Below are 13,988 nucleotides of genomic sequence, written 5' to 3'. Positions count from 1 at the left end.
AAAAATTCAATCTTGGAGACTGAGTTCCTTATGTGTATGGATGACAACTAGAGCACACTTCATCTGAGACTTGAGAGGAAGGACAAAATGGAAGAAGTAGAGAAATCAGCAAAAGAGACAGCAGATCTGAAACAAGAGAAACGAACAAAACTTGAAAAGGAAGAGGACAACTGTAATTGGATAGGTAGTAGCTAGTAAGCAGGTGAAAAGGGTCTTGAACCTCTCAGAGCAAATCTAGACACATCATTCTTGACCTGTAAAATTTCAAACAGGAATTCTAGAAAAGCTAAGCAAGGAGTAAGCAGTTCTGCTAACTTCAAGTTATTGCTGAAGTTTGACAGATATACAAGGAGAGATAAGAGTCTAGTTCGAACTATTTGTGTAATTTGGATGCGTTTTTTAAAAGTACAATCTTCTAGATTTTCATCTAATTCTTCTAATGTATCAAGTCCACATTGACACAAATTTTTGCACAGAAAATTCCCAAAATGCCTGTTGGCCACATTAAAATCCTCAAAGGCATCCCTCTGTTTCTCTGTTTGTAGAGTTCCTTCGAGTTACAAGATAAAAAATTGTAATCCCTTTCATATCTTAGTTGAGTGGGTAAAGCACTTGCCTAGAGTATAGGAAAGTTTATTTTAACCCTAAAGAGCATTACCACTTTCCAAGCACTATCATAACTCTTATCCTATAAATTTAGGAGATAATCTGTTTCTCCCGTACCTCCTTCTGATACACCTGCACTATTCTGTAAGAAAAGGAAAGGGGTTCATAGGTTGTTTATGCATTTCCTTCATATTTTCACATAAACAGTCTTTGGTGCAGGGTTTTGATATCAGATTTTTCTTTTCAAGAACATAAATATAAAGGTAGACCCAAATTACAACTTCCAGACATACCAACAAATCTCAGCAAAAGCATGAAAGAAATGAAGTAACATTTCTGAGGTTGTGAAAAGTAAATGTACAGAGACTAAGAGATAAACTCAGAAACTCAGATTCTCAGGGCTCTTTGTTACTCAGGAGCAGTTCCGTCAGCAGTGAATACAACTCATCACATGTATAAGGCACTCTTATGCCACAAAGAGCTACTTCTGACAAGCAATGTCTATAAAATCACTTCCATCTATTATTCTGCTCTGTAACACAAAATATGACTAAAATGGAGTTCTTACTGGACTCCTTTTACTGATGACTAAGGAGTAGCATATAGGAAGGAAAAAAAAAATATCTAAATTCAAGACTGCCTAATAGTCTTTTCCTGGGAGAAAAGGTTACATCTGAATTAAGAATGCTGATGATGTTACCAGAGAAAGAAAAGGACATGGCTTTTGAGGGAACAGCAACAATGACAGAATCAATACAGATGAGTACATAATATAAAGAAATTTTATTATGACATTAGTGGTGTAATTTATGCTCAGTAATTTGCCATAACTCACACCTCTGTCTCTTTAAATAGCTTAGTTTTCTACTCTGTAAAGTCTTTTCACTACCATTTCCAGCTCAAGTTCAGCTTAGCAGAAACATCTAGATCTGATTTTTTTCTCTGTGTATCTGTACAATATCACAAATATTTGCTTAAAAGTTATATATGGTCAAGAAGTGCCTATTTTGTTATTAAAAAAAAAGCAATACTAAAACTCATTCCAATTATCATCTGCAAAATATTAATGACATGAAATATTTTGGTTTTAAATGAGCTTCACCATCTCTTCTGACAATACTAGGGCAGTACACTGTAGCTACTGTCAAGAAGTTTATGTATTCTACCAGCTGGTTCTGCAACTTGTCTGCAACTTTTTTAATTGCTGAAGTATGACAATGTCAGAGAGTTCTTACACATAGGTACTTAGTCACCCAAGTACTTTTAAGACATTAAAGAAACTAACCAGACTTCAGGAAAGAACTGCAATTTTGAAACTGCAGCTTATAAAGGAAACTATCTACTTTCTTTTGTGCAATGAATCAATGACCAGATGAACTCATATAAGACAATAATACTTCCTGCCTCTTCTTTGCCCAGCATTCAATCAAGTGTATAGTAAAGATCACAGAAAAAAATTGAGACTCTAAGGACTACTTATGCCTTTACTGGTTTCAGTTTCTACCATAGAAAATATGATTGTTTGGTTCATAGCTGTTACTTGTTACGGTGTAGTTTAAATTTGTTTATACCGAGAGTTTATACTAATTCCACTAAAGTATCTTGTTGGTCTTTAGCTGCTATAACTGGGACAAAATGCTAATGTAAAGGAAATGTAAGTTTTACCTGCTTTATGTATTTAAGACAGCTCTATCACATACTGAATGAAAGTAGGTGACTTTTAGCTCAACGACACAGTTAATCAGGGCTGTCCTCCTCATTCCAGAATGTTTTTTCTTTATTATTATAATCAAATGTGAGCATACTTTTCTTTATTATTATCACGAGTCATTTTAATGAAGAATGTCTAGAAATCTCAGTATACAAACTGCTGGAAAGTAAGATGTGATTTCTTTACTCATACCTTGTCAGATGAAGTACAGAATGCTTGATCAGGGAATGGAAAAGCAGCCATCCAATCTACCAGCACACTGTGCTGAAAAAATTTATTTTGCTGTTTGAAAAAAATTAAATTCCAGCTGAACTAGACAAGAACTCTTACCTAGACTGAAAAAATGCGAGGAAAACCAAACATGAACGCCATTTAGAGGTATATTGGTCATTACCTGTAGAAGCATTACTGAAAAGAAACAAACAAACCCCAAACATGCTACTTTTAGTCTTCAAATACCTTGAAACACGACTAACACATTTATTAAAATCTCTGCTGAAGAGAGGTTCCAAGTATCACAGGTATGTCAACTGGGGGAAGTTTGAAGCCAGGCTAAGACTAGTTATTGGCTAATATTTCAATCGCAAAAAACTAGGAATAAATTAGTATCTGAATGCACTCTCTCACTTCAGTAATACTGATAGAATGCCTGTTCTGTAGAGAAATAAGACGACTGGGAAAACTGCTAGATATGGTCTGGTGTCTAGAGTGTTTCTAGTTAGCTATGTTCTAAAAATCTCTTTATGTTGTTTGCACTCAGCATCCACAAGTTTAATAGTAATTCTAGGCTGGCATGGTTCAAAATCCACTTCCAATTGCCTTTTGATTGCCAGTAGATATTTTAACAGATTAGCTTATAAATGATAGAGGAAGAAACCACAAGGCAAGATGTTTCCAGTTGCTTTCATCATAAAAGGGTATCCTTCTCTGTAAGAATCTAGTGAAATGATAATAAATCCTGTTTTCTGCATGAGAAATTAATGTGTTCCTTATGGCAACAGTCAACTAGAATCCAAGGAATGATCTGAAGCAGTTGCTTTACCTGCAGGACACTGAGGCTTGTATTGTTTTGTAGTTTGTGTTCTGTATTTTGACATGAATGAATATGCTGTTGAATTATCTTTCTAGAATAAAAACTATACTCTTGTTTCCTACTTCTCCACTACCTTATGTAGACCCTGGAGCATCATTAATTACTCTCCTTGTATTCTTGATGTGATTAAGCTTAGTTACAGTGAAAATAGTTCTCAACAAGAAAGAGAAAGAGGAAAAAAGAAAAGAAAAAAAAATCAACCAGCAAAACAACCAACAAGCCCAAACATCCCCCCCCAACATCAAATCCACATTTTAATTTTTTTAATTTAAAATAAGAATATTTCTTTCCACAACTGCAGCACTGCTTTCATTTTTCAGAACTGTTCTCTTATTATACTCCACTAAGGCTATATGAATTCTCAGTATACGAGAGATTTGTGAACATTTTAAAAAAATTTGAATTCATCTGGGTCCAGCAGCTGCGTCTCTGCATAATTTGGGATAAACAGTGACTCTTTATTTCTTTTTTAAGATTAACAGGAAAAAGGCAGAAAAGCAGCTTTGGCAACAGTTTGGGTGGAACAGGTATCGGTGGCCTTGCAGTTGTTTGAGATGTCAGGATTGTCTGAGGGGTGTGGTTCAAAGGGAGACAATGACAAGGACAACAAAGACAATTATTTTAAACTTGGGAGGAGCCAATAGTATGAAAGGCTGGAATGAAGGAGGTTGGAGCAGATACAAGCCTGTGTTTATATGTTTTAGGTTTGGTGGGGAGTCAGAGGGAAAGCATATAAGCAAGGTAATATTCTAAAGAAGAGCTACATCAGAAATTCTGGTCACTGCCATTTAGGCTGAAGACTAGTAGTCTGTGGACAGAGGCACATACAGAAGGATAAAAGTAACAGCCACTGGACTCCTGCATATATTGAGGGGTGGGGGGGTAGCAACTGAGGGGGGTCTGTAGGCAAGTTATTTTCATGTTACTCCTCGTAGTAGAGCAAGTATAGCATTTTATATTCTTTTTTAAACATTTTTAAATGCTGTTAATTAGGGTTTTTCCCCAATATAAATATTTAATTAGAAGCACTATAAAAAGGAAAGAAATTACAGAACTAATTAAAACAAAAAATCATTTCAAGTACACAGACAAAACTGAAAGGTAACAGCGCAAAAGGGCATTGGTGCACAATAAGGTGCACAATATCCAGTAGAGACATGGAAAGGCTGAACCACCAAACTCTCATATCTCAAAGATAGATAAACAATAAATGTACTCCTGCCTGAGAAGATACATTTCAGTTTTAAGTGGAAGTAGGAGAATCCACTTGGAGATCTAGTGCAAAAATGTAGTTCCACTAATATATATGTGTGCTGAAAACACACATCTCAATCCTATTCTTGGAGAACTGCACATTTAGTGTTTTTTCTTGCATCTGGACTGAAACAGCCCCGACTTTGGGGATATGAACTGGAAGTTCTCCTATGCACAAATTCTCTGTACAAGAACAAATTCAATCCTTCTAATAACATTTAAGGGGACCATAATTATGCAAAGATTGTTGGCTATCAGCTGGAAGTAGTTTAATAGACTGATCTAGATTGTGAGATCTAATTTTTTTGAAAACCAGAACAGCTACATTACGAGCACTAACATACTGAGCAATGCTGTATTGACAGTGAAATATTAGCTTTTGTGTATAGTCTTTGGAACATTAAACACTACAGCCATAGAAAAACTGCTCACGTTATGCAGGTTATACATTAAATTCTCTACTCCCCTCCCTACCTCCAACAATAACAACCCAACAACATCCTGACATAGAAGGTAATGAAGTCAAAGGCACAAAAGTTATCATTCAAGGCAAGAAAAAAACCTGTAATATTGACTATTTTTTGTGTGCTTCTGAAGATATTCTGCATAACAAACATCTATTTGAATTTGTCAGAGAATCCAAGAAAAATAAATTTGTTTTACCATTGAGAACATGCTACTGAAGGAAAGGAGTAATCATCTGCATCCAGCACCATCTGTGTACCAGTAGCAAATTTCAGAATGGATTAGGCCATGTGGTAAAATTATCAGTCCCTGACATCACTGCCATCAAGCAAGTAGTGAATTAATACAAAGCAAGTCTCTGGTAAAACTGTACTACCCTAGATTCGTATACATGATGAAAAACCCAGCTGACTTCCATGTACTTTTTAAAAATATTGAAAGGATGACTTCTAAAGCGTCTCATCTTCAATAAAATGAAGAAGAAAAATAAAATTAAGAAGAAAAATAAAATGAAGAATTTATTGTTCGATACTGGCATGGAAAGAACAGGAAAGGTGGAGCTTTTGTCTTTTAACAGGGAAATAGCATGAGAAGCCCCAGGAAAACTGTATTTGGTCTTTGCCTTTTCTTTCTCATCCTGGCTTTTCTCTCATTTCATGCAGCCAAGTGGAGATCATTGCAGAGAATGAAGAGTTGCAGTCTGTGCCATGGACTTGGGATGTGCTGGTGCATGTGAGGTGGGTTCACAGCACTGTGCTATGAAAGAGAAGGAAGAGTAAGGCAGAAGAGGCAACTGAGGTATTTCTATATAGATAAAGCAAGTTATCAAGGGTTGTGAGGGAAAGAATCTCCCCTCACTTCAAAGGGCAACACCTTTTGGGGAGAGTAAGAGGGAAAAGGAGTCATAGCTAAGGCTGCAGCCAGTTATGTTGGCAGTGAAGAGGCTGAGGGCTCCCTGAATTTAGGATTAGTTTTTGGATGCAGGAGTAGAGTGGAAAGTGTGATTAAAACAGAGCCACAGCAGCCATTGAGATGTCACGGTTCTTCAGCTGAATGAGAAGTTAAATGAAAATTGCATCACTGTTTTCAGGGAGGCCTAGTGAAACAGAGGCTTGCACAAATATATTGCAGACAGCAAAGGGATTAGAGGCCCAATCCAAACTTTGTCAGCAAAAGAAGTAAGGTTTGAGCTGAAAACATGAGCTAGTATTGAGCTACTGTCAGTCATTTGAAGTAGTCCTATGCAGTGGTTACAGGATGTCTGTGCAAGGGATTGACACAGCTTATTCTTAGAGGATTCAATATTTGAATTTATTCACCTGTGATTGGAAGAGAAGGCATAAAAAGACCAACTTCTGTCTGTATAGTTCTTGTCAGTGGCAAAAGGCCTCCTTACATCTATGAGATTGGTTTTTGTGTGCAACCCACAATAAATAAGAATTCTATACACTCTTGTACACTACTTTTCTAAGTCCTACACCTATTAGGAAACCATAATTAAGTAATTGGCTATGGAAAGTAATGCATACAACAAAACTGTATGGTCAAATGCAGCTTCCTGCATGCATAGATATCAATACTTGATTGCCTACACTCACACAGTCTGCTTACAAAATGCTATTCCTAAATTACACAACAACTAGATGTTAAACTGTTTCTTTTCTGGTTTTGCACATTGCAAATAATATGACAGAATGAGCTCTCTCTTATTAAGCTTACTCGTATGGGGTGCAAGCAATATAAGGTAATGGAGCAACAAGAAGTAGGTTACTTAAAAAAGGGGAAATAAGGAAAAAAAGAAGAAACATAAGTGGAAAATTTTCCTTAAGATTTTGGTTATGTTAAGAAATAATTCTCTAGCTTAACAAATGAAAGCCTAACCACATGCAGTGATCAAAATTGGGCCATTTAAAGTGACAGATGATAAATCCAAGGCAGTTTTGGACTAGCTTTATTTTCAGTTTCGGATTTCTGATTTTTCTAGAGAAAAAAACCCCATTCCTTCTTATTCTAGGAATACAGCATTGAATGTAATATACAATTCTGCACTCAACAGCATCTATAAAAGTATCTGAGAATGTCAATTTCTACACTGTATTTCAAGAATTTGAATTCATTTTGATGTTAAACATTGTTCTCCTACTAGTTCTGGAAACCATGCAGTGATCTATACACCAGACTTCTCAAAAGTAGTTGCTGACAGTTATGAACAGCTTTTTTTTTTTTTTTTAATACACAACCCCAAAGTTTTGTACCAGGCTTACACACTAATGCTTCTGAGTACGATTGTTCTTAGTTTCAGTAGACCGCAACTTACTGTGTAGTTTTTAAGACATCAGATTCATGCTTCTCAGTGGTGAGGTACGTTACTATTAGTGGTGCATCAAATCATAAATTACTCAAATCTGAGGCCATCAAAACATATGAGTAAAAATGAATTGACATTGCATAGCACAAAAGAGAAAAGAAGAATATACCATCTTTACAGATATGACAACGAGAATTTGAGGCAACCATCAGAAGCTGCCTCTGTCATGCCTTTTGGTTCTGATATGCATTAATTTTTTTCAATAAAGAAGCCACCAAATATAAATTGTCATACATCAAATCAAAATGTTATTATCATAATTTGCTAGCACAATTGCAATGGATCTGATAAAAGCCTTCCATGATTCCATTAGAAGAATAATGTGAACATGAGCATAGAGAGTTTTAGTAAATGTTTTTGTGGCTAATACATTGCTGAAAAAGTATTCAAATCAGTAACCTAATCAAGAGAAACAAAGTTGCTTCAGATGTGCTAGTTTCATGTTGACAAACAATATAATTGAAACAGAAATACTAATGTTTTGCATTTGGAAGTCAGGAAAGAAAATTCACAGCACTTATATTGGTCTATTTTTAAAATAGAGAGATACAGTACTTGGAAAATCCCATTCAAAGAAGGACTAGCTGTTTTGGCATAGTAAGAAATTGTGCTAATCAATATAAAAGGAAAAAGTTTTTATCATTTTAGTACTGAGATACTTTTGACTTTTTTGACCTTATGAGAAAAATGCAACTGATCAAAGCGAAAGCAATTGTGTGGTTTGCAAGCCAAGAGAAGTATACTATAATTTTATTGTAATGCCAAAGAGCATGTTAGTAAGAAAACCACATCAATTATCTCTCACAATATTTAAAATGTTTCACGTTGCATTCAGCAACTAATCCTGCACAATGTCACATATGGCCTCACACTTTTACAGCAACTCTGAAGTTTCTATGAGCTGGAAAAGGAAGAAATACAACACTTTCAAGGTATGACAAACTATACAGAAACTACCTAAGCCACTGAAAAGATGGACAATGCTCTTAAATTTATTTAATGTTCTCATGGTTTAACCCCAGCCAGCAACTAAGCACCACGCAGCCACTCGCTCACTTCCCCCGACCCTCCCATCCAGTGGGATGGGGGTGAAAAGAAGTAAAACTCATGGGTTGAGATAAGAACAGTCTAATAGAACAGAAAAGAAGAAACTAATAATGATAATAACACTAATAAAACAACAACAGTAATAATAAAAGGATTGGAATGTACAAATGATGCACAGTGCAATTGCTCAACACCCACTGATTGACACCCAGTTAGTCCCTGAGGGATGATTCCCCCCGCCCCCACTCCCCCCAAGTTTATATACTAGATGTGATGTCACATGGTATGGAATACCCCATTGGCCATTTTGGGTCAGGTGTCCTGGCTGTGTCCTCTCCCAACTGCTTGTGCCCCTCCAGCCTTCTCACTGGCTGGGCATGAGAAGCTGAAAAATCTTTGACTTTAGTTTAAACACTACTTAGCAACAACTGAAAACATCAGTGTGTTATCAACATTATTCTCATACCTAACTCAAAAACATAGCACTGTACCAACTACTAGGAAGACAGTTAACCCTATCCCAGTTGAAACCAGGACAAAGGTTTAGAAATAAGTTACCCTAACTATACCTTCCACAGCAGCATGTGAATTATATTAAGCAAATTAATACCATTAGTACCTTTTAGGGGGAAAAAAACCCCAGAGGAATCTAAATGGGAAAACTTCATAGTGTCTAGAATCTGTTGTACAGCCATTAAGATGTACAAATGAGAAGATGGAAGATAAATTAGATAATTTGATCTCATCACCTTGTCTTTGTAACAAAGCATAACTATAGCAAACAGTGCTTATATAGTGCACCAGCAAGAGGATAATATCCCTTTTAAATAGCTAACTAATATAACTGATAAATTTTACCAATAGCTTTTACTTTTTTTCCTTTCGAGACTGAACAATAAAAAGGTATTCAAAATAGGAAGGAGAGATTTTCCTCAAAGGAAGGAATCCCTAGAACTGGATTTAAGATCACTCCATCTGGAGACAACAAAACAAAGTGTACAGGTTTCTGCCATATTCACTCCCAGCAACTGAAAGATCTTTTTCCCTTGATGTTTTAGATTTCAAATATTATTGTATTACTACACATTTACTAAAATGAAGACAAAATCAAACTACAGCTTCAAAGGGCATTTATTTTGTATGCAAAGAGGTAAAAATATTTATCATCCAGTTAACCTGTGCATCTACATTGTTGTATTAATTTCTTAAAAATTAAGGACTTAAAAAAATTAAAAGGAGAAAACATACACAATGAAACTGACTATATTCCTCCTAAAATAATTCTATTTCTTATAGGAACAAGACTTAGAAAAAATACTATAACACTATGACACTAATTTGCAGATGTAAGTAACAAAATTCACAGTCATATTGGTACTTACCCACTAAATGCCTGGACTGCATAAAGCTTGGAAGTATCCAAGGAACTTCCACTTCCTATCCGAGCCTTTAATAAAGACCAAAAACAGTACAGTTACTCAGTTGCTCTTAGTAAATCTTGGACAGAATTTAACTGCATCAAACATATAACACCTAATATGAAAATGTTTAGCAGGGTCAGCTCCAGGCCAAAGCTAGAGTAACTATTCCTTTGGAATACATTTTGGTAGCATCGAGCATTTAGTGAAACACACTGGAAGAACCCATGGGAAGATAAGATATTGCTTCCCAAATATTGTTGTCCTTTAATTCCTATAGTGTATGCAATGTAAATGATAATTAGAAGCAAAAATCCCAGATATCATGTTTGACAGTAGCAGACCCCTGTGTTGGCAATTATGATAAGCACAACAGTGAGGGTTATCCTGTTTATAAAAGCAACACATTTGCAATACACACAAAGGAGAACAAAAGAGTGGAAAGCTGGGAAAAACATGCAGATATCACAACTAAAATGAAGGAACCAAACAGGTCAAATAAGTCACAAACAAACATCAACAAAATACATGATCCCTATAGTAAATACGTGATTTTAAACCTTTTCATCCACAGAACCGCTATCTGAAAAAGAATTAGGAAGAAGGGGGATATAGGTTAGACAAAACAGTCTCTGAGAAAATATCTTATGCTATAAAAAACTGTCACTGTTTTAATCTCCTAATGCACAGCAGAATCCAAGTAACAGCTGTGCTTAGCTGTATCATTGTGGCAAGACCACTGTCACTACATTTTAAACAAGCAAAGAGATGTCTTCAATAGATAAGAACCCCTGCCACTTATGCAGGACTGTGTGGATACCATATAATTTATACACTGTATCCCATCTCATATGATTTTTAGGTTTTTTGGTTTGGTTTGGGTTTTTTTTAATATATATTTTTAATATTATTGAATATATATTTTAATATACTTGCAGTGTTCAAAAAAATAATGCTTTATTTTCAAGGAAAAGGAAAGTGTTTCTACTAAGGATATAAAATAAACCCCAAACCCCTGCACTGTAACTATTCTTTTCTATCACAGCTATTCATATAATGACAGAAATTCCCCCCCAAATGCCAGTTGAAGAACTACAATTGTGGAAGTATAAGATATGAGATAGATAGATAGATAGATAGATAGATATAAAAAATAAAAAAGAATTGCTTAATGCAAAAGTGTGATGTATTCACATTTACTATCAGACAGAATATATTTGCTGACAGGAAAAGCTAACCTTGTTTATCGTCTTGTGAATTTTAAAATACACATACATTTAAAATTGTTTTTATATACTATTCAACCAGTGTGCCTTTTTTTTTTTTTTTGACACTTTATAGTACAGTGCATACATGAAACTGCATTGCTTTAATTGTCACCTTACTGATCTTTCCATTTTTCCTCCCCAAATGGAGTACACGTTCTACAGGCCCTTTAAATAGTTCAGGTATTTTTAAGATGTTTGGAGATATCCCACATTACATACATTACAAAATGATCATTTACACTTTAAACACATGCTACATTTCATTTTTGAACTGGTTTATCTATAAGAAAATATCCCATTCACATACGTGAAAAATACGTGAAGGCAAATGTAAAGGTGCATACAGTATAGTAGTGACAACCCAGGGAAAGAAAAGGCTCTATTGTGCCACTAATTTTAGAGGCTACTTATGTGATCAAAGCAAAGCACCTGCACAGGAATGGGCAGAATAGAAACTGGAGATAAGTTGTTCAAAACATGTTTCACCAGTCAGATTATATCTGATTTTGTATTATTCAAAAAGGTTAAAGACAATTAAGCTACTAGTTAATAGCAAAGTCCCAACACCAAATTTGAATCCACAAAAAATCCAACTGTGCAACTTTCTCTCCTTTGCGAGACCGTAAAATTTGCCATTTTTTTATGCTTGACTACAGATCTTAGCTTTAGTTTCACAGCTATCGTGAACAATCCTTTTAGAAAGAGTATGCCTAAAAGAATTAAATATAGTTTAGTGTCCCAAGGAAAACTTATGTTTTGAGTTATACAGAACATAAAAACTACTACTAATAGTAAATTCCATGATTTAGTAAAAATAGAGTAAGCACATCTCTGTGCATCAAGATTATCTGCTTGCCATGAATTAATACTTTTCATAGTTCTTCTCCTGAATATAAGTGAACATGGTATCAATTTTTATTGTTGTTTCAGAAAAACCCATTAAGGTACTTTTTTTCTGCTGGGACATGAACTATTCTGATGTTTTCTTACTTCAAAACTCCCCCGCCTTCAGAAATACAAAAATTTTAATTTTGCCTCAGAAACTAATTCTTGACTAAATTAAGTTGCAGCATTTTAGTCGTCAAATTACCCTCATTTGACTGAGTAGATTTATAAAAATGAGGTTAGCTTTCACAATTTCTTTTTTTTTTTTCTTATTTGTTTGTGAGATGTGTTTGTCTGACAACATCAGATACAATTGGCTACTCTTTCTCCACAAGTGTATAAAGGAGACTTGGATGACCATATGATCCTACTTTCCCACTACAAAATTATTACAGCATTTTCATAAGCAGAGTAAGAGCAGAGCAAGGAGTAATTAAATGACTGTAAGCTGGGCTAGCCATGGAAACAAAATGGGATATGCTTGTATGAGGGCTAAAGAAAATAAGAGGAATAGTTAAAACCAAAGTGCTGAAGCATCATCTGGACAGGTCAATGAGAGGAACAGCAAAAGAGGATATACCTGCAGGACTCTAAGTAGGAGAGACTGAGACTGAAATAATACTCAAACTTGTGAAAAAGGGAGAGTCCAAAAGATGAAGAGAAATTTGGGGACTGAGGAAAGTTTTAGGCAGGACAGCACGTGTAACGTAAGAAGCCTCATCATAATCTGTTCATGCAACCTACACCTTCTTTCTAGAATATCTAACCATAACTATATTTGTAATACTGCCTTTTAAAGATGCATAATAAATCTCAGTATTATTTATGTGAAATGCAATTTTTAAATAGTTTGCAGGTACTTTGCTACCAGCTGCCTAAAGAATCACATGAATTATATGTTTAATTTAGTTGTTTAGAAAGTTATATTAAAAAATACAAAATTGTTGAGACTTGTCTTCCACGTTAAATGGAATTTTATATTTCAGAGCATGAGAGATGGACATATGAAATTTTCTTTACCTCTCTTGGGTTTCAGCCAGCTTCATCTAATTTCACTACACTTCCTTTACTGGAACCTAATTTTGCCTAAATTTAGGAAGGAGAGTGACAATCAAAAATTAGGAAGGGAAAAAAGGTATTACGTTTTTGGTTTAACTTGTTTTTCTTTGCAGTTGCTACTTTAAAAAAATAAATGCACCAGTCTTAACAGCCTCTTTTCTCAACACAAATTGCATAAAGCAGACAACTGACACAAATTTCCCCAAACGAGATTTTGAGAGCATCTCTTTTTTGTAAAAAATGACTGCATCTTCAGAGACAAAATTAGTTTGAAACCATTGTTTATTGCTTCTTCTGAACTCACCATGAGTGAAATAATCTGAACTGCCAAGTGTTCTCTGTGTGTATGAGAGCACCAAATCAGGAAGCATACAGTCACCAAACAGTTCACTTTGTATCATTAGGCTACCAGAATAGACAGAAACATTCCTTGATGTAGATAAGAAATGAACTGTGATTATGTAAGAGACCACTGAATGTATTTTCAAATCAGGGATACAAGGCTAGACATCTCAGATTATACTGCTGTATGACAGTGATTTACTTAAAAGAGCTTATCTTCATATAACTCATTTCTGTCATCCACACATTCTATGGCAAACAACTAACCTAAAAAAGTTATGAATGTACTAAAAAGTGTAAACATTGGTTCATTTGGTTAACCCTATGGGATACTTCTTATTTTATTTCAAGTAGTTTGTTTCTCCTTAGATATTTTCTTAAATGTGAAAGTTTACTACATTACAAAATACCCGTACAGCCTTCGTGTTATGCCTCTATACCATATGCCATTTTAGATAACCGCAAGATGTTT

At 35.1% G+C, this 13,988-nt stretch overlaps 1 protein-coding gene across 2 annotated transcripts in view; it reads right to left on the bottom strand.

Annotated features, from left to right (window-relative positions):
- UNC13C (unc-13 homolog C) overlaps positions 1 to 13,988 on the bottom strand; it is a 216,271-nt gene that overhangs the window by 159,854 nt on the left and 42,429 nt on the right. The window contains exons 4-5 of one of the 2 annotated variants that reach the window (XM_075045303.1): positions 10,523 to 10,545; positions 9,927 to 9,991 (exon numbers count right to left, since the gene is read on the bottom strand). In XM_075045303.1, the coding sequence (XP_074901404.1) occupies positions 9,927 to 9,991; positions 10,523 to 10,545 (88 nt within the window). The remainder of the gene's footprint in view (positions 1 to 9,926; positions 9,992 to 10,522; positions 10,546 to 13,988) is intronic. The other variant, XM_075045302.1, reaches the window with a different exon arrangement.

Source organism: Buteo buteo, chromosome 13 (genome assembly GCF_964188355.1).
Source record: "Buteo buteo chromosome 13, bButBut1.hap1.1, whole genome shotgun sequence".
Classification (NCBI taxonomy): domain Eukaryota; kingdom Metazoa; phylum Chordata; class Aves; order Accipitriformes; family Accipitridae; genus Buteo; species Buteo buteo.
This window is presented reverse-complemented; position numbering and strand designations above follow the sequence as displayed.